General features: G+C 48.0%; 1 protein-coding gene across 3 annotated transcripts in view; it reads left to right on the top strand.

The window, feature by feature from the left end:
- The window catches only part of LOC126534452 (signal-induced proliferation-associated 1-like protein 2), a 188,383-nt gene that overhangs the window by 148,101 nt on the left and 21,316 nt on the right, over nucleotides 1-18,966 (top strand). For all 3 annotated transcript variants that reach the window (XM_050181729.3, XM_055072906.2, XM_055072907.2), the window contains exons 23-24: nucleotides 5,437-5,536; nucleotides 7,200-7,479. In XM_050181729.3, coding sequence (XP_050037686.2) covers nucleotides 5,437-5,536; nucleotides 7,200-7,479 — 380 coding nt within the window. The remainder of the gene's footprint in view (nucleotides 1-5,436; nucleotides 5,537-7,199; nucleotides 7,480-18,966) is intronic.

The raw sequence follows: 18,966 nt of genomic DNA, 5'->3' as shown, positions 1-18,966 counted from the left end.
TTTCAGCGCACGATCACACTCTGTTGATACGCTTTTGTCTCCCTCGGTGCTCGTGATTGTGGCGCTGACTTAGCTGCTAATCAGGTGTTCCCGTGACGAGCACGCAAAATCGTGCACTGCCCAAAACGAGACAAACGCAACAGTTTGCACGTTAGACCATCACCAGAGGTGCGTCGTGCAGCAGCAATGCAAGAAAAAAGAAGGCAGAGCCTGTGACGTATGCGCCACGTGATCCTTTAATGGGTATGGGAGAGCATAGGGAAGGAATTTCACTTGCGAGGACTAGATGGGGGCAAGTGGAGAGAGAGTGTATGTTGGCGGTGATGCTCGTCTCCTGAAATCATGGGTTCGCGGCACTTGAAGTATTTCTATCTCAGCTATTAATGAGCCAGTTTGAAAAATTATTGCGGTAGATTGCTCCCTAGAGGGCACGTAACAAGTTACAGCAATACAGTGAAACCTCGTCAAACCGTAGCTGCCCGGAGCTCGAAAAAAGTACGTACTAAACGGTAGTACTGTTTAACCGAATAGCATGAGATCGCCCACTTACCTGTCGAAAACGGAACTCAGACAGAGTGCGATGAACGGGGAAAAAAACATGCAGTATTTATTCACTTCGCGCGACAAAAGTGTTATTTTCGTTTGATGCCGCGGCGGCCTAGTACGACGACGACAGCGGCCTCAAACTTACTGAAGCTGCGTGCCAGCTTTTCAGCCAGCCCCCACTTCTCGGCAAACACTCGCATGGCAGATCCCTCGTTGGCGTTACGTATTCTCCGTGCACGTGCACAGTAGTGGTGCAGAAGTCCCCGGGGGCGTATTTTTCATTGCCGGAGTTTGGAATACTTTTCATTCGGAAAAGAGTTACGTTATCGCGCCCCTGTTCTCGTCGCGACGATTGCATTCATGAGGCTGCTGTAACGCACAGCTTATGCCACTGTCGGGCCTGAATCGCCCGTGCTGTCGCTTTCCGTGACGTCCTCATCACTGTCGCTAGTCGACACTTCGGCAACCACACAGGCAACAATGGCGAAAAGCCGAACCTCGTAGCCGACATGTCTTCGCGGTCACAGCAGCGCTGCTGACCAACTTCTTCGCATTCCAAATGCCACACACTGTAGTCAACAGCGGATCCCTGTTGTGTGCCAGCGCCGACTTCTTCGTGTCACGTTCGCTAGCACGGACGATGTCTAATTTTTTTTCTATGCTGAGCACCCGGCGTCTTTTTTATCCGAGCTTCGGAACGACGCGAGTCCTCGGTTGCACGACGTCATAACGCTCTCTGGCACGGCGTCAAAATGATGTTGTGGCTTCACGCGCAAACCACAGGGCGCTTGGAGACCGTTGTTCCGATCTCTGAGGCTTGTTGTTCTGCCGGGCCACCCGATGGAGATGGCGCACTGCCGTGTTCGCGCGATGAAAAGTTGAAACGCTACATTTTAACCGATGTATACGCAATAAGCTGTTACGGTTTATGCGGATACAAAACACATTATGTTCAATGGCCGCTGAGTCGGGGATTTGACTTTACTACTTTTAAAACGAAACTACTGTTTAGCGGGTGCGGTTTAACGAGGTTTTACTGTATAACCAAAATTTGCCATGTGGCCTCGTTGGTAGGGGCTCCTCAAAGGGACGGCCAACTGGCCAGAATGTGTTGCGAGACGTCGACGGAAATGAAATGAGCATGATTTATAGTGATAAGAATCCAGCATGCTGTTTGCGATTTAAGCAGGAATTATAATTCTAAATTGGCAAAGAATGTCTCGCAAACCAGTAAGTGGCGAGGTCTGGCGATGAAATCTTGGTACTTCGGACAAAGTCTATGAAATTACGTAAGTCTACTGTTATTAAGTACAACACAACTGTTGCTTAACATTGCAGTTACTACTGTATTTGCTCGAATTTAACGCGAACCTTTTTTCCAATAAAACAGGTCCAAAAATTGAGTGCGCGTTATTATTGAGTACGAAACTAAAGCGGCATTACCACATTGCCATCTGCATTTGAAAATGGCCACCTCGTACACACTTCGAGCGTAGCTGCCGTAGCTTTCTCCGTGGGCTGTAGTATGTGTGCTTAGGTTAGTACACGGTCCGTCTTCCCGTTTTTGCGTTTGCTCTGTCAGCATGGAAGTGCCGACTGCGAAGACACGCGATGCTGCAATTAAAAGGAAAGCGATCATGTGTGCGGAGGCAGATGGAAATCGGGCTGCATCATGGGTGTTCGGAGTTGCCGAAACTTGCCTGCGGGAGTGGCACAAACAGAAGAGGCATTCTACTCCGGTGGCTGCTGCGTATGGCACGGCTGCGCGACCCCTATCTTGAAACCGATGTGAAATGGGGACAGAGTTTACCCATCTAGGCACACCACGCCGTGTTCTCGTCGCTTAGTTCGTGTTGAAGTGAGAGGCCGCACAAAGGTCAATTCGCTCGCCCCTGCTACAGCACTTCCTCACTCAAGTGTTTTGATAAGAGTTTCCACGGTTACTGAGTGATACGTGTTCATGTTTTCTTGTGCATGACGCCATGCTTGTCAATTTAGTTAGTAAGCGAATGTTTAAAGGTTTTTGTGGCTGATAAAACTAATATCCTTACTTTTTGTATAGCTATCTACTAATTTGCTATCGCAATCAATGCTTCACCTTTAAGGCAAAACTGTGGCTTTTTCTATTATTGCAACTTTAGTGTACTGGGAGTAAATCTTTGTTTTTCCAAATGAAAAAAAGTTGTATTTCTGTATGAAAGAATGAAATGCGCGGTACTATAAAGGACTTTCCTTCTTTTAGGTCACAGAAAATGGGTGCACGTTACAATTTATGGTGGTTTCTTCTTCCCCTTATTTTCGTTCATGCAATACGGGTGCACAATACAATTGAGGGCGCTTTAGAATCGAGTAAATACGGTATATTATTAGACACTTGTGCTTTGTTCTATGCTTCAGAATTCAATATGCCACGCATGGCTACAGCAACACACTGAACTGCGTATCACGTGTAAAAGCGTCGTTTCATTTTCGATCCGATTGGTCTCGATTTGACTGGTTAAATACTAAAGCAGTTGGACTCTATGGAGTATCAACTTGATAAACAACATAATACTTTCTCACAGTTATGGTCGCTCTTGTCATTTGTCTCGCTAGTGCCAGCGTATAATCGTTATCGTGCTTACCTATCGCCATTTTCAGCATGCTTCCAGTGAACGTCATCATCACTGCAGATAAAAAAATTCTGACAAAAATAGTTCCACAGCGCTTTTCCCGTTACCATTTTGCGATTGCACACTCTCACCGGTAAGCTTTCTCTTGCACTAAAAATATAGGTACCATGAAAATTGGTTGTCACTCCCTTTAAGAGAGGAAAGTGTGCTCATTCCTTTCATTGTGAGGCATGCTCTTTCTGTTGGCACTGTAATCTCGAGACACACTTCAGACGTTGTCAGTCCCTTACTTTTAATGTCTATATCTGATTCTCTGCCATGATATTTCGAGATAATGAATTATATTTGTTGGTTTCAGGAGATTTACTTTTTGAACTGTCATTGTATTCGTATTTGCTGGCTTCTTTGTAGTGATTAAATCTAGGGACACAACAGCAAGGGGCAGGATTAGACCACAAGGAGTTGCCATATTTTTGCACCTATAACCTGCCACAACATATAATCTGGCCTCCAATTACAACAGCCCGGAAAGAAAAAAAAAAATATATCCCTGCATATAATCCGCGGAAGTAACTGCATACAACACTGCTCAAACCTTTCAAAAAACAGTCTCCATTCACGGATGCACGACTCATCTACGTCGTATCTTCGGCCAGCGGCTCTTCTCCCCCATTCTTTGGCAGTGCTTACAAAGCTGGATTCACATGCCGGACGTCATCGCGGACGAATCAGTCACATGATATCAGACGGGAATCTGATCACTTCGCAGCTAGCGCTCGCACGACAGCGGATGCGGACGGAGAAGCCCTCGCGTCGGCAACGGAAGCGGAGCAAGCACGACCGAGCTCAAAATCCCAATGGTGATTTGGCTCACCGCTGTATCAGAAAGCACTTCACGTAGACTGAGGGAGCGTCGCAGGAATGGGTGACATACGAGTTTGGTGGAGTGACATATGATAGGTCGCCATAAAATGGCGACCTATAAATCAAAGGAGAATGGGCGACCATGAAAGAGGGGAAAAGGGAGCTTCAACATGCAGGAGTGAGGAGGAAGTTGGGTTCGCTAGGAGATAACAGAACCTTGAATGGCCAAGAACCTTGACTTGAGGTGTGGCTTCATGGCAGCGCGTGTCACGCTGCCATGAAGCTACACTTCACGGTGAAATTCACGGCGAAATTGTGGTTTTACCGTGAAGCCACACTTCACGGTAAAACCACAAATGAGACACTGCAGGCTGACATGGGTTGGGCTTCTCTGTAAGTCGGAGAAGTGCAGAGCAAAATTAGTTTTGATCAAAGACTCGGGAGCACGGATAAAGATAAATGGACGGCTAAAGTGCAGAACTATCTGTACCTGAAAATCGTGCATACAGAATGGAGGAAGAGGTTAAGAAAGTTGGCAAACAAGTACGGGTTAATTGAAGGTTTAAGTAGACAATCGGGAGTCAGTGGAAAGAAAGTAAGAGAAACAGAGTCAGTGAATTGGATGCAAAGAATGGAAAGAAAAGATACCATGGAGATTTACAAGAATGGGAAGAAATTAGAAGGGAAAATCTGCACGATAACACAGAGAGCAGTGCCTTACTATTTGAGGCTCAAGCTGGTTGCCTAAGTCACAAAAGTGTACTGGAGCAAATTATTCGCAACAAGATGAGGTGCGTGTATGCTGCAGCAAAAATCCGGAGACCACTTGGCACAGCCTAATGGAATGCGAAGCGATTCAACCAGTGAGAACCGTATGTAACGAACACCATCCAGAAGCGGTTGGATTTTAAGTGGGCGAAAGCATAAACGGGTCAGCGGTCGACATAAGCAAGAGACGTTTAGAGTACTGGTGGAAGAAAGGCAGGGAAGAGATTCATGCGACCGGGTCCATTGCAGGCCTAGGTAGCGGTCCAAGGCAGGTAAAGAAGTTTTGAGGAAGGGAAAAAAATTTTAAGGAGATGCGCACAGAAATGGTCGAATGAAAATTATGTGTAGCACACTTGATTAACTAAAGCAGGCAAAGTGGATGTGGGTCACCGCCCAGTTTCAAAGGTGAAGCGATTAAATTGTCATCATCATCATCATCGGTGGCGCAACATGCTTGGAAAATAACATGGCATGCACCGAAGTGCCTGTCATGTTTGGTCAGTCTCTCGACCACTAGTTGAATAAATCTGTGATGTACAACTCGTTGTACTAGTTCTGCAGAGTACACTCAATTTAGCAATTTATCTGCTGTTTGTATGTTCGTTTTCCTGTAGTGTTTGTGCCAGTGCTGTTTGCTTTCCCACAGACGAGCTGTCGACGTGCGGCAGCAGTCATCTTGGAAGCCCACTTCCGCGCCGTGGACTACAAGAGCGGGCCCCAAACCACAGTCCCAAGATCCGACTGGGGTGAGACAGTCTGTCTTTATGTATGAGTGTGCGTGCTTCTGTGTATGTTGGAATGGTCACATCCTCCAAGTGAATTAGATATTTCTACAGATAGTCTAACCCACCCTGCAAAACAACCTTTCATGTGCCGTCAATACCATGACAGCGTGATGATAGTCAAGGCGTGTTCTGATGGCAAGAACACACCTTGAGTGTCCATATACAGTTAAGCCTCGATATAACGAACTTCAACGTAACGAAATTCTCGATATAACAATGTATCGTAACGTCTTGATCATACAATGCCATGTATTTAGAACCTCAATATGTATAATGAAGTGTATGCGATTTCAATGTAACGAAATTTAACTGATGCTGAAAAGGAATGCCGAGACAATAAATCGAAACTTCCGTGGACATACATGGTCAAATGATTGATTTACAAGCGGTTCCTTGCAGATGCACCTCTTAAATCGCACACTGCGCGACTAGAGTGACCACTGAAGTGCAGGTGCATCGTGTTCCGTATGAAGTCCTAGTGCGATAACATCATCACATGCCCCACGCACTGTATGCTTTAGGTGCGAGTGAAAGTGTGCGAGAGTGAGACTAGAAAGATGGTGGTTCACGAGTGAGGCCTTTCTGCATGAGCAAGGGGGAAGGGAGGGAGAGGCGCGAGCTCGTGGAAACACAATCAAGTGTGTGCGACGGGGCGGGTGGAGTTGGAGATAACTTGGCGCACGTCTCGATTTCTGGCGGGCATCTCGGCCGTGGCTGTGCATGGCTCTAAGCACGGCTGTAAGCATGGCTGAGCGCATACACAGCCGCGCACCCTTCTTTAGAGGTAATCTGCCACGTGTGCAAAGAGTCGGCATGGCGAGACAGCGTGGCACCATGTAAGCTGTCTTCCCACGCGTAAAGTATTGGAGGTTGCATAATCTTGAGTTTCGGTGACCCATTGGTGCGAAAGCAGATAAAGCATTCGCTCCCTACTGGCGGCACTTTACCTGATAGCGTCGTCCCAGTGCAAGCGACGCTATCAGCCGCAGTAGCGGAGTGCACGCAACAGTGTGGCTGGCTTCCCTTAATTCGTACCGCTGATGTTAAGATATCATCAACATATGTTGCACGAAACTGCATCATTTGTCTCCGACTCCCAAATTCATCGAAATGAATTGTTGTCTCATTCAAATGAGCTTTTTTTGATTGCCCGATAATTCGGGAAATTCTGCGGCCCCTTTCCGTGTAAGAAAAATCGATGAAAGGTCAACGCAACGAAATTTTTATACAACAAAACAAAATTGCTGATTTCACCGACTTCATTAAATCGAGGTTTAACTGTAATTGCTCTCACAAAAAATTTATTTGCCCGATTCGAGTCAGCAGAAGTCTACTGGACAAGTTTACAGAGAGCCATTACCACACTCCAGGTTTTCAGCTGTCTACCACACATTGACGTAAGGGAAATGAAATGGCACTTTTTGTCTTATTTGGCCACAAAGTATTCGTTAAACACTGCAGAACCACAAACACAGGCAGTAAAATGGGACATGTCACTCAATCAAGGCCATCCCTCCAGCCTAATTGAAACCTGATGTCAACACCGCTGTGTCGTTCTGCCCAGCAGCCTGCCTGTTAGCAAGAAAAGGGATCAGGGCTGAGTCCGTGTTTTCTTTGGACGCAGCTGTCGCATTGTGAGCAGCAGCGGCACCACTACCACCGCCACCGGCGAGGAGGTGATGCGCAGTCCCCTGGCCAGTCTTCGCCATGCTGTCCCCTCCACACCACGATCGGCCAGCGCCGCCCACCCGCTGTCGTCAGCCGGTCCGTCGTGGTCACCCTCGTCAGTCAAGGGCGGGGGAAGCAGTGCTGGAAGCAGCGCAGGCAGCGCAGGTGGAGGCTCTACCTTCCAGGAGGATCTGCTTCGACTCATTGGACCAGACTACCTGGACAGTGATTCGGAGGCAAGAACAGTGCGCCAAACTTCCTTTCGGGCTTGACCGAATTGTGTTGTACAGAGTGTTCCAAAAGTGTGAGCTTAGGTCGGCAGATTAAGCGGGCACTCGCTCACACTCGCTCATCAATATTTCTGCAGGCTCTGTGCTCACTCGCACTCATGTGCACTCACACTCATCGCCATTCACTCAAGCTCGTAGTCACTTTCATTTACACTTAGCAGCACTCGCTTCCGCCCATGCATGCGCCCAAGTTGTGGCATTTCACGGCAAGTTCAACTTAAGATTGCATTTGTGTGTTACTTACCTGTTTCATCCACAGTAAATCGAAAGTGTGCATCGTCTATGGCAATACAGTCGAACCCACTCCTAATGATACCGGTTTTAACAACATATCGGTTATAACAATGAGAGGCTACTGCACCGTCAACTTTGTATGCGTTCCATGGTGAAATAACCCGCTTACTACAATGCTCCGATGCTGAATTATCGGTTATAACGATGAAGTTTGGCTGCTGGGTGTCCGAGCCGAAAGGTAGATAAATGCAAGATCCTTGCAAAAAATAAAAATAAAATAAAATGAGAAATTTGAGCCGCTGCACAATGGGCCGCTGCTCGAACAGCCGCCATGTGCTCATTATCTAGCCATCTCTGCGTCCCTCTCTACCGTTGCCCTTCCACGCCTCCAAACACGAATGGGCTGCGCCCACAGCTCTACGCCGCCCCACCCTCCGAAACACGAATGGACCACACCAACTGCGCTGCCCGCGGATATTGCTCGCTGGCTCCTCATTCAGTGCAGTTCTGCAAACAGCTTAATTGCGCGCCTTGGTCTTCGTTGTTTGTGTCTAAATCATTTCTGGCCATGCGGTTTCTCGCCGCCGAAACGGAAGATGGCTCATCCGCCCACCAATCATCGGCAATGCACGACGTTGCCAGTGAAATGAAAGCGCACGGCTGTAGATTCGGAAACTAAGCGCTTCTAACCGATGAGGCGATCGTCGCAACCGTGCTTGCATCAGATAGCGACGGCAGCGATGACACGTTAGGGCAGACTGCCTCAACATTGTCCTCAGAGGAGGTCCAACAGATGAGTCTGTCCCTCCGGGGCTTCGTTTTCGTGAGGAACCTTCCGCTGCACTATGTGGAGCACCTGGATGCCTTGGAGAAGGATGTCGACAAGCTTTGCTTAAAGCATGCAAGGCTGACCGACATAAGGTTTTCTTGTGCAAGCCCGTGAGAAATATGTGGCGAGATGCTTGTGGCGATCTCGCCTCGGCGTTTCTTCTGGATTTCTCAAGCTGACAGGCTGCCGAGGCAGCCTTCTTGCAATTCTTAAAAGGCCCCTTTTGGGGGCACCAATGTGATGCCTCAGCGGTGCTTGCATATCACTTGCCACCCGTGACCCACCTCTCTTTGCAGTTGTTATAGCAGGGCCATTCTTTAACGCCGACAGCCGCGGTTGTTACGTGCGATCGGAGCACCCAGGGGGCAGTTAAGGGGGGGGGGGGGGGGACATGGGTTGCGGAGATTATTTCCTGCATCCTATGGCCAAATCTGATGAAAATAAACAAGCTTACTTAGTTGTTCGTGCTGATTTCAATTATTCCATAGTTCCCTAGGTTCATCAGTTCAAGAAATTGACAGTGCTGCTACTCTATTGTTTCCGGAGACAATGGAAAAAAAAACTGAGCAGAAAGGAAATATTGCATAGCTGGATACTATAATGTGCAGTAACTGCAACGCTGCAAAAAGTTTTCAAATGAAATTCTAATAGCCATTCTGCAGGTGATCAAAATTCTTTCCTTGTCCTAAGGCTACCACACCAAAAGAAAATTAATGAAATGGAAATATTCATGCACACAAATTAGAATTTCTGCTCTCAACACTTTCTAACATGCAGATTAGGCTTTCTGCTAAAGAAAGAATTACTGCTGTAGCTCTTCTAGATCATGAGATATCACTGCGACAGTCTGGTCAAGGGACCCAAAAACATGTTTTGAGAAAAGTGAGAAAACATGCAAAATCCTATTTTATTTACAAATTTACAGCTGGAACAGCTCAGTAGGCACCAGGCATGTAGTCCTGCTGACTCCCAGCCCCTGTGTGCCGCATTTGGAGGGACTGGCACAAGTTTTCCGATGCTTTGCGCTTCTTGGCTGATGCTGCCATTCGACGCCTATCATTCTCGGCCATGCGGATGCGACTTTGCTGGCTTTATTTAGACATAGTTCTTTCATTATGTCATTTGAGGCCCTTGCATTGCCTGCATTGAACTTTAATACTGTGTCTGCCACCACAGCCTCCACCATGAACAAAGGAACATGCTGTTCTTTTGGCGCCAGTGCCCAGTTCATCGAATGCAGGCTTTCGTTGTTATTTTGCGTTTTACCGCACTGGCAACGTTGCAGCAGTTTCTTGTCTGAAAGACGTTCATATATGGGACGTAAAGTCTGACACACATGAGGAGGAAGCTTTCAAGGATGTTTTGGAACCGGCTCACCCTCGGCCATTGCAGCATTTTGCTTGCACCAGGAATTTGGGCCTGATGGACAAAGAGTGTGATTAGCCACATCATCGTTTGATGCAGAGTGGTGATATGTGGCCATCAATGCATTTTGAGTGGCATCTACATCTCCTTTGTGGGTCTTCAGAGCCCATCCATAGTATGAGGTTAACTTGGAGATCAAGTCTGCTGTCAAGCGGCCCTTTCCACCAAGACTCATTTCCAGGGCCTCTGTGTTTTGCCACCAACTTGTGCAAAGCTGTCGCTTTTGCACGTGATTCACACAGTCACACAGTCCAGTGTTATATGGGTATACCCATGTAACACTTCATCATATTGTAAAGCGAGATAACTGCGGCTGTCCCCATCACAAAGTACCGTTGTATACCGCAGATTGTGCCGCTCAAATGATCGCCTGAAAAGGATGAGGGCAGCTTCCACCCCCATCTCCCCAGCTTTCTTATTAGTGTTCTTCTGACACTTGTGGCCATTCTTCCAGGCTCCATAGGAAGGGTCACTCTCATTATGGCTCATTCACACCGACGACTTAGAAGGTCGCGCGACCATTTGCGACTCGCGATCAAAAAGCGACCGAAGGCGACTGGTGTTCACACCGGCAAGCCCGGCTGAGCGCGACCCGCAAGTCGCAATCCTAGAGATTATCGTTCTCAGCGGGAACTCTAAGAATCTACACAGAATTTGCCGCGACGCGGGAGGAGGGCAGATGTAGACATTAAAGATCACTTCCGGTCCGCCACTGATTGGTTTATCAGTTTTTCGACCATGGTCACGCAACTGAAAAATTGCACAGAGAACGACTGGCCCAAAAGAGACGCTTTTCGAGAAAAGCGACCGTTTGTGACCATTTGCCACTGATCGCTTTGCGACCAACTTGTTCGCGTGACCACTGCTAGTCACCGGTGTGAATGAGCCCTTAGGCCCTGACTTGCACCCAGCACAGAAATTGCTCAATACAACAAAGTCGAGCACAAGTTCGCTGAACAACTCGATTGCGGTGCCGACGCTGATATGGGATGTATGACCGTGGTTCATCCATGACCCGTCATACGACACCACAATGTTCCCGGTATGACCCACGTTCAGTTAGGCGTAAAGTTCGCGAACCGACCGCGCACTGTTGCTCGTCAGATTACCGTATTTACTCGCATAATAGGCGCACTTTTTTTTCAGAAAATCCGGCTCGAGGTTTGGGGTGCGCCTATTACGCGGGGTAAAATTTACGAAATTTTTTCAACTCGCATTCTCGTGCTCTGAATTTTAACATATGTCAGGAATATGGCTACTCTGACATAATTTACCAATAAATCCAGCATAAAAGGGAAAATAAAAGCTACCTACTTACCTTTTAATGAACAGGCGAGAGACATTGACTGAACACACACGTAAAATTTATTAAGACTATTCAGAGTCCGAGTCGGAGAGAACATCCTCATCACCGCCAGGTGGAGACTCGTCTTCCTTGTCTGAGCTCCACAGCATGTCGTCTTCGCTCGCATCCAGTGCATTTGAGATCCCAGTCTTCTTGAAACTTTTCCTGACGACGTCATCGGAGATCTCGCCAAGTTTCCACTATCCATTCGCACAACATTTCCATAGGCGGCCTCTTAATTTTGCCACCGGGGGTTAGTTGACGCTGTCCTCCAGCCATCCAATTGGTGTACAGCCTTCGAACGTTGTCCTTAAAAGGCTTATTAAGGGAAACGTCCAAAGGTTGCAGCACGGAAGTGAGGCCTCCAGGAATCACGGCAATATCCGTACGCAGCTCTGACAACTTCTCTTGTACACGTTCTACAAGGTGCCCACGAAAACTGTCTAAAACGAGCATGGCCGGATACAACAGGCCGCCCGGCCGCCGGCCCCAGACGGTCTTGACCCAGTCCACCATCAATTCCGTGGACATCCAACCTTTCTCTTGGACCATCACGTAGATGTTTTGAGGGAAATTTCCCTTTGGGAGCGTCTTTCTCTTAAAAATAACATAAGGCGGTAGTTTGCGCCCATCTGCAGTCACTACCAACATGACAGTACACCTTTGTTTTTCTGCGCCAGATGTTCGAATAAGCACACTTCGTGCACCTTTTTCCTCTACTGTTGTATTTCTTGGCATGTCGAAACAGAGAGGAGTCTGATCTGCATTACCTATCTATGACAAAATGAAGTTTTTTTGCTGCCGGAGCCGTATGACAAAACGGTGGAACTCGAGTACCTTGTCCTCGTATGCTGAGGGCAAGCGCTGGCACAACGTTGTGCGCCTTTTCAGGGTAAGTCCGTGGCGTCGCATGAAGCGTGTTGTCCATCCGGAGCTTGCTTTGAAGTCTTTCGCTTCGATGCCCTGCGCTCGCGCAATTCTGCGCGCCTCCGTCTGCACTATGTCGAGAGACACTACACAACCGTACTGTCGAAGGCCCTGTATGTGTTGAACTAGTTGATCTTCCACTTGCGGATACTTTCCCGACTTTGCACCGCAGAAGGCCCGTCGCGACTTCTTTGTGGCCTGAAGTTTTTCTTGCTGACCTCGCCAGTAGCGAATGCTTGTTTCTCCGACACTGAAATGCCTGCTTGCAGCACGGTTCCCATGCTCGAGTGCATACTGCGCAGCTTTCAGTTTGAATGCAGCCGTATAGCTGCCGTACTTGCCCATTGCGGAACACGCGACCACACGAACTGCACGCCGCTTGCAAAATGGCGAGATGTGGCCACAGAACACCTATACAAACTTAGAGAAGGGAAACTGTACCTTCCACAGTGCTACGGAAATAAGCGTAGCGGTGGCGTCGTGAACTAAAGTATGCGACCACAGGTGGTGCTGTACAACAGGAAACGGAAACGGGGTTTTGCACAGTATGGCCGCTTCACCAGGTGTTCTGTGGCTTTACTAGGTTTCTGGCTGCTGCGCCTCGATCGTGCTCCCGCCAGTTTAGTTGCTTTGTGGCAAATGTAGCGCCTGCATATATATGTAGGCGCTACGTTTGCCACACAGCAACCAAACTGGCGGGAGCACGATCAAGGCGCAGCAGAATACATGTAGCGCTGAGTCATATTGAGTTAAGGCACACTCTGAACTTACTTTTAAGGGCATCCCGAGCGGTTTTTCGTTTATTACGCCGCCGTTACCACGAGTTGTGCCGCCGCGCTCCAGCTGTTGCATTTCGCGTAGGGCTACTGACAGAATGCGGTTTCCAGGTGGCACGATGGCCTCGACTGGAATAAACGCACACGACACCAAAGATTGAGTAAGCTTGAAAATATTTTATTTGCATTTTACAAGTACAACAAAAAGCACACGTCTACGCATCCACACAAACGCGGTTACATAGTCAAGAACATAGTCAAGAAATGGCTCATTAATAAGGGTAGCACAAATGCACAAGAAAGAAGACCTAAGCTACAAAACGTACGGTCGGCTGCTAAGTATAATAATTTCCCTGTCACCGTGTGTCACTTTCATACAGCATCGTTACAGCACTACCAGGCCGGGTAGTTTGGCGGAAAGAACGCAATAGCTTACGGCCGTCAGCTGCCTCTTCCTTACAGGTGTCATAATTATCCTAATCTCCGCATCAACGTCGTGCAAGTCCGCATACAGGTATTTGTATCTGAACCATATGTGCCAGCTTAATACATGTGTAGTGAAATTATGATAACCACGGCGTCTTATCAAATGTAGTGGTTTTGCAAATGCGCATTACAGCTGACAAAACGACATACTGTAAGTGAAGCACAAGAGAACAAGGACAAAAGGAGGATACAACACTTGAAGAAGAAATGAAGAATTAGTAGGCGTACAGCAAACAAGCGATGACGGAGAACACACAATGATGCATCGGGTGTTCTCTGACATCGGTTTGCTTACTTACGGTCTTATGGAGATCAACAGCATAAAAACGTACCTTCAAGCGTACTCCCTCAACCTCCGCCGCATTCATTATGATAATCAACGCCTAAACAAAATGAGGCACTATTTTTTGCCAAGACTAGACCTCTTTACAGCAAGTATATGTAATGACTCGCAGACGAAACCTGCTTTCGAAAATGTTTTACCGCCGAAGTATTCGAACGCCAACGGCCAGGAAACACATCGATACCAATAGGCTGTCGGCTGTCGGTGGTTAATCAAGTACAAAAACCTTGACGCTATGACTAAAAAGCAGCTTCAACAATCAAATTAAAAAAAGATCAACTGCCTATTTGCCTGAGGTAAAAAAAACATCCTTAGACACCTCGATTGTTTATGTCAATGGTTTGTGTAAAGCAAAAATTCAGCATGTTCAGCGCCCCTAGCAGAAAAAGCACAAATTAAAGTATTCGAACAAATTACAGTAGCTCCACTTGTGCGCTTACGCTGAAACACGCCTCGATTGATTTTTCGCCCTCTGTGGCCATTTGTTGAACTTGAGAGTGTGCGGGGCCTGATCTGGTGTTTTGTCTTTTCTTTGCCTGTGTCAGCCTGTGTAGAGCATTGATGGCGATGGCACTGTCGCTTGTGTCGAGTCGCCCGGCCTCCGAGAGTCGCCCAGCTTTCCGAGCTGCCTAAGCGAAGGTAGCGAAGAGCTTACATCCGCGCGGCGGTTTGGAGGGGAGGGGGGTGTTATCGATAGTTGATGGAAGAACTATTTTTCGCTCGTTGATGTGTATTGTTTTCTTTTTTTTGTCTCTACGGATGCGTTAGGCCGTCGTGCTCGCTGGCTTCGCGGCGGTTCGGGGAGGGGGGTGTCGGTAGTTAATGGAAGAACTAGTTTTCGCGATGTTGTATGTGCTGTGGGCCCTCAGCAGCTGCGACGGCAGCAACACTAATGAGACTAGTAGTCCAGCAAATGCGTTGATAAGCTTGGGTTGTGGAATGTGTGTGCATTTTTTATTTTTTATAATTTTCAACCGAGATGGAGGGGCAGGAGGGCGTTGGCTTGCAATCGTGTAAATGCGGTACTGATCACAGTGCCAAGTTCGGGGTGCGCCTATTATGCGCGGAAATAAAAAAGTCAGATTTTCCACGACCAAACTGGGGGTGCGCCTATTATGCGAGTAAATATGTTACGCGCTGCGCGATTGGCCGCTGGCGTTAACTTCGTCTTCACGTAGCTGTGCCACGTTTTCGTGTGAAGAGCCCGACAGCTGATGCCCATCTACGCTGCATGGCACGCGTAGCCAGAACGTTCACAGCAAAGGGTTTCATTCATTCAGCACTGTGAACACGCGGCGAGCTCCACACCAACGTAATCTCTCCACAGTTTGCGCACATAAAACGCAGCTTCACAGCGAGTCTGTATTCCTGCTCGTCACGGACGATTTCTAATCACCATTGCAGAAATTGCAGTTTGCAAACGTTACTGAAGTGTTCATGGCACTCAAGTCCACAAACTTTAATGTAGTCCCATCAGGCGGGCGAAGTGCATCGTCGGTACTGTCACCCATGAACTCACATTTCCTCTCTGTCGCTGGAGCGGAAGACAACTCCGATAGCTTTGCTTTGGCTTTGGCTTCGTCCTCCTCCAGCTCGGAGGGTTGCCGGTAGATCATATCTTGCCGTACGCGAGCGCTGGTGAAAGGGTCCGCGGCAGACGGACTTGTCACAGTATCCGCAGCAGCCGATGTGGTTGTTAGGCCTGCCATTGCTGCATCGACGATTTCGGCATCGGACGCTGAGGTTGTGGCGTCCTGGGCATTTTGCAGTGTCGAGCAGCGTTTTTTGAAGTTTTCAATGAGCGACCGTTGCACTTTTTTCGCACCAAACTTGTGCCGCATTCGAAATTTGCGCTCCGTTTCAGACATCGCGTGCTGCTTCCTCGCTGACACTGGGGTAAGATGGCGCGCCTGAATGCACGGCTCCGAACGCGGAGCAGACGATGGCCATGCAGTTCTGCCAATTGGGAGGCAAGCTCAAGTCACGTGCACCGAGTGACGAATAGGAGGGCGTTCTAGTACCTTTTTTTTTTCGTGCATTTTCGAAGTGGCCAATGGCTGAATGGGGCCCGTTCTGGCGGGAATTTGAAGAGAAAAGTAGGCTCTTTCAAATGAGACCAAGATGTGCATGCTAGCACACGTGGAAGAGCAGGCGCGCGTTTCGCAAAATGTGCCATTTCAGCGCAAGTTTCGCCTGAAATTCAGCTAGTACATGTCGTATAAGACGCCACTGCGGCTAAAATACTGATGTTATCGGTATGAAATTAACAATGTAGATGCAATAATAGCTGTACATTCCAAAAATGCAATAAAGGAAATCGAGTTTTTTCGCGATTGTTGGTCGCCACAACCCATGTCCCCCCTTAAACGAGGGAACACAATCAGCAGTCGGATGAAGGAAGGTGGTGGGGAAGGGCACTGGCCTCCCCGCCATTACAGTTTTCGCACATCACCTCTGCCGTCCCCCTATTTTGATTTTTTCATGCAATCCGGTTGCAACAATTATCGGTTACATGAGTAGGATTTTCGTGGCACCTGAATATTGTTATAAGTGGGTTCAACTGTACCACCTAATAAATGTAAATTCTACAGCAGTGAAACGCCGGTGACAGCTGTCACTGCTGCGGTGAAGGACACTTTTCACTGTAATGGTGACAGCAGATGGCATCACCGCTCCATTTCATTGCTTCAATGTGGCATTTGTTTAAACTTTGGGGATAATATAGTCGCACGTTAAGTCGTACCTGAACACAAAACTTAATATGCATTTTGTGTTGCCGTAATAGTGCAACATACAGAAATTGCACTTACCTGGTCAAAGGGACTGCTCACGGGACTGCCCGTGTGTCAGGAGAGATGGAGACATGTAACAGTTTCTCTATTCTATCCATCAAGTACACAAACTATCTGCAAAGGAGCAGGTACAGTAGAATCTCGTTCACACGTTTTTGAAAAAAGAATGTGAGGAAGAAACGTACAATCCAAAGTAACTACAATAAAAGCTCGTTAATTCAGAACAAGCTAATCTTAAATTTTGGCTAATTCGAAGTAACTGCCGCGGTCCATCTGACAATGTATTGAAAGAAATATGTAACGCATGCCACTAATTCACACTAAAATCCGCACCGCCACCGATAATTCGAACTCCGCACCATCATAAATGGGGAGAGTGCTAGTGAGGGGAGCATGTTGGTGACGATCGTCGCCGCATGGCTTCGCTCTTTCCATCTCTGGCTGTCTGTTGCAGGTAGGTTCTCTCCCTCTCTAAGGCCTTCAAGATAAAACTGCGGATCCGGCGCTCCGTGTTTATTATTTATTTATTGCGATAGCAATATATGGACACTCCAAGCGCGTTCCTACTGTCGGCGTGGGTGTCGGCATTACCGCGAGGTTTCGTATAAGGTCCAAGGGCGATAACACCATCGCCGCGCGCCCTATGCTGTATGTACGTGGGAAAGCGTGCGACGGGAGGTGTCGATAACGGCCCGCTCTCGCCCGCGCGAGAGGACGCATGCGAAGAGGAAACGGGCCGTCTTATATCTCTCCGGCTGCAACTGTGCATGTGGCGGCTGCATAGGCGGCTGCGCGCAGTAGCACGGCCGTATCCTGAGAGCGATCCGCGTTGGGGCCAAATTCTAGCTGCGTCGACGGCTCGTAGCTTTGTGCATGCAGTGTGTTCTTGGTGCTTACTTTGCGTTGAAGCAATAGACAGCATGAATGTCACTTCGGTCGCTGCAGTTGCCGCGTTTCCTCACACCAGCATTTTGACAAATGTCCGTAGTCCTTGGGCGGAATGTGTTCATGTTTTCTGTGCACGCTGACACCATGCTTAATATTTTAGTTAGCAAGCAAATGTTTACAAGGTGATACGGCCGATAAAAGTACTATCGTTACTTCATACGGCTGTCTGCTAATTTGCTATCCCAATCAATTTGCCAGCTTTGGGAGAGCGCTGATGAGGCGAGTTCATGAAATGACGATAGATAGATAGATAGATAGATAGATAGATAGATAGATAGATAGATAGATAGATAGATAGATAGATAGATAGATAGAAACTTTATTGAAATGGGAAAGATTTGAAGGAGGGGTGGTCGGAGCCTCTCGGTCCAGGGCCCCACTGGCCTCTGCCGCCTGCCTGACCTGGCTAATTAAGGACTTTTGTCCTGCCAGGTCGGAGCGGGCGAGCTGTGCCTCCCACTGCTCCATTGTGTTACTGGTATTTGGCCTGTGAGGGTGCTTAGTGCACTCCCAGGTTATATGTATTAGGGTAGGTATGCCACCGCACCAAGGACAGTTGGCCCTATAACGAGTGGGATACGTGGCGTTTGGCGATTTTAAATGGGGGAATACCCCGGTCTGTATTTTACGCCAATCGGCGGCCTCTTGCCCGTTAAGTTGTGGGTGAGGCGGCGGTTATTTTCTGTGGCCTTCACACTGATGAGCAAGGATGTCTTTGGCATTTAAATTGGTGGAATTGTGTGAGGGATAGTGTGTGTGGTTGGGGTTAGAAGAGGACGCCGTCGCTCGGTTAGTGAACCTTTGAGCTGACGCGTTAGCCTTTTCGTTCCCCTGTACCCCCGCGTGGCCCGGGCACCAGAGTAGGCGATGATGGTGGTTGAAGGATTTGGGGATTATCGCGAGGCTAGCTGCAGTGACGTGCCCCTTGAGAAACATGCGACATGACTCCTGGGAGTCCGTGACCACGACCAAGTCCCTTTGCGAACGCTCCGCGTGACGAGGATGTCTCAGTAAGTGTTCATATCTGTCCGCTAGCGGTTGCAATATCCTGCACCAATAATAAGAGCTGGGCTAGTTGACATGGCTCCATCATGTGAAAAGCAACGTGAGGAGATACGGATGAGGAAAAAAAAAATATCAGTGTTCCTTTTTTTTATTGTCTTGCCTTTCATACTTAATTTTTTTTTTTTTAAACCTTCAATTTTGTGTTGCCACTGTTTTGTCGCCTTCTTTTCTCAGTCATGTCTTTTCACGCTGTTTTTCCCGGGATTATTCTGCACAGCACTCTGAGTGCAGTTCAAAGCTTCAGTCAGTAGGCAACTATCCCT

This window comes from Dermacentor andersoni, chromosome 7 (assembly GCF_023375885.2).
Source record: "Dermacentor andersoni chromosome 7, qqDerAnde1_hic_scaffold, whole genome shotgun sequence".
Taxonomy (NCBI): domain Eukaryota; kingdom Metazoa; phylum Arthropoda; class Arachnida; order Ixodida; family Ixodidae; genus Dermacentor; species Dermacentor andersoni.
This window is presented reverse-complemented; position numbering and strand designations above follow the sequence as displayed.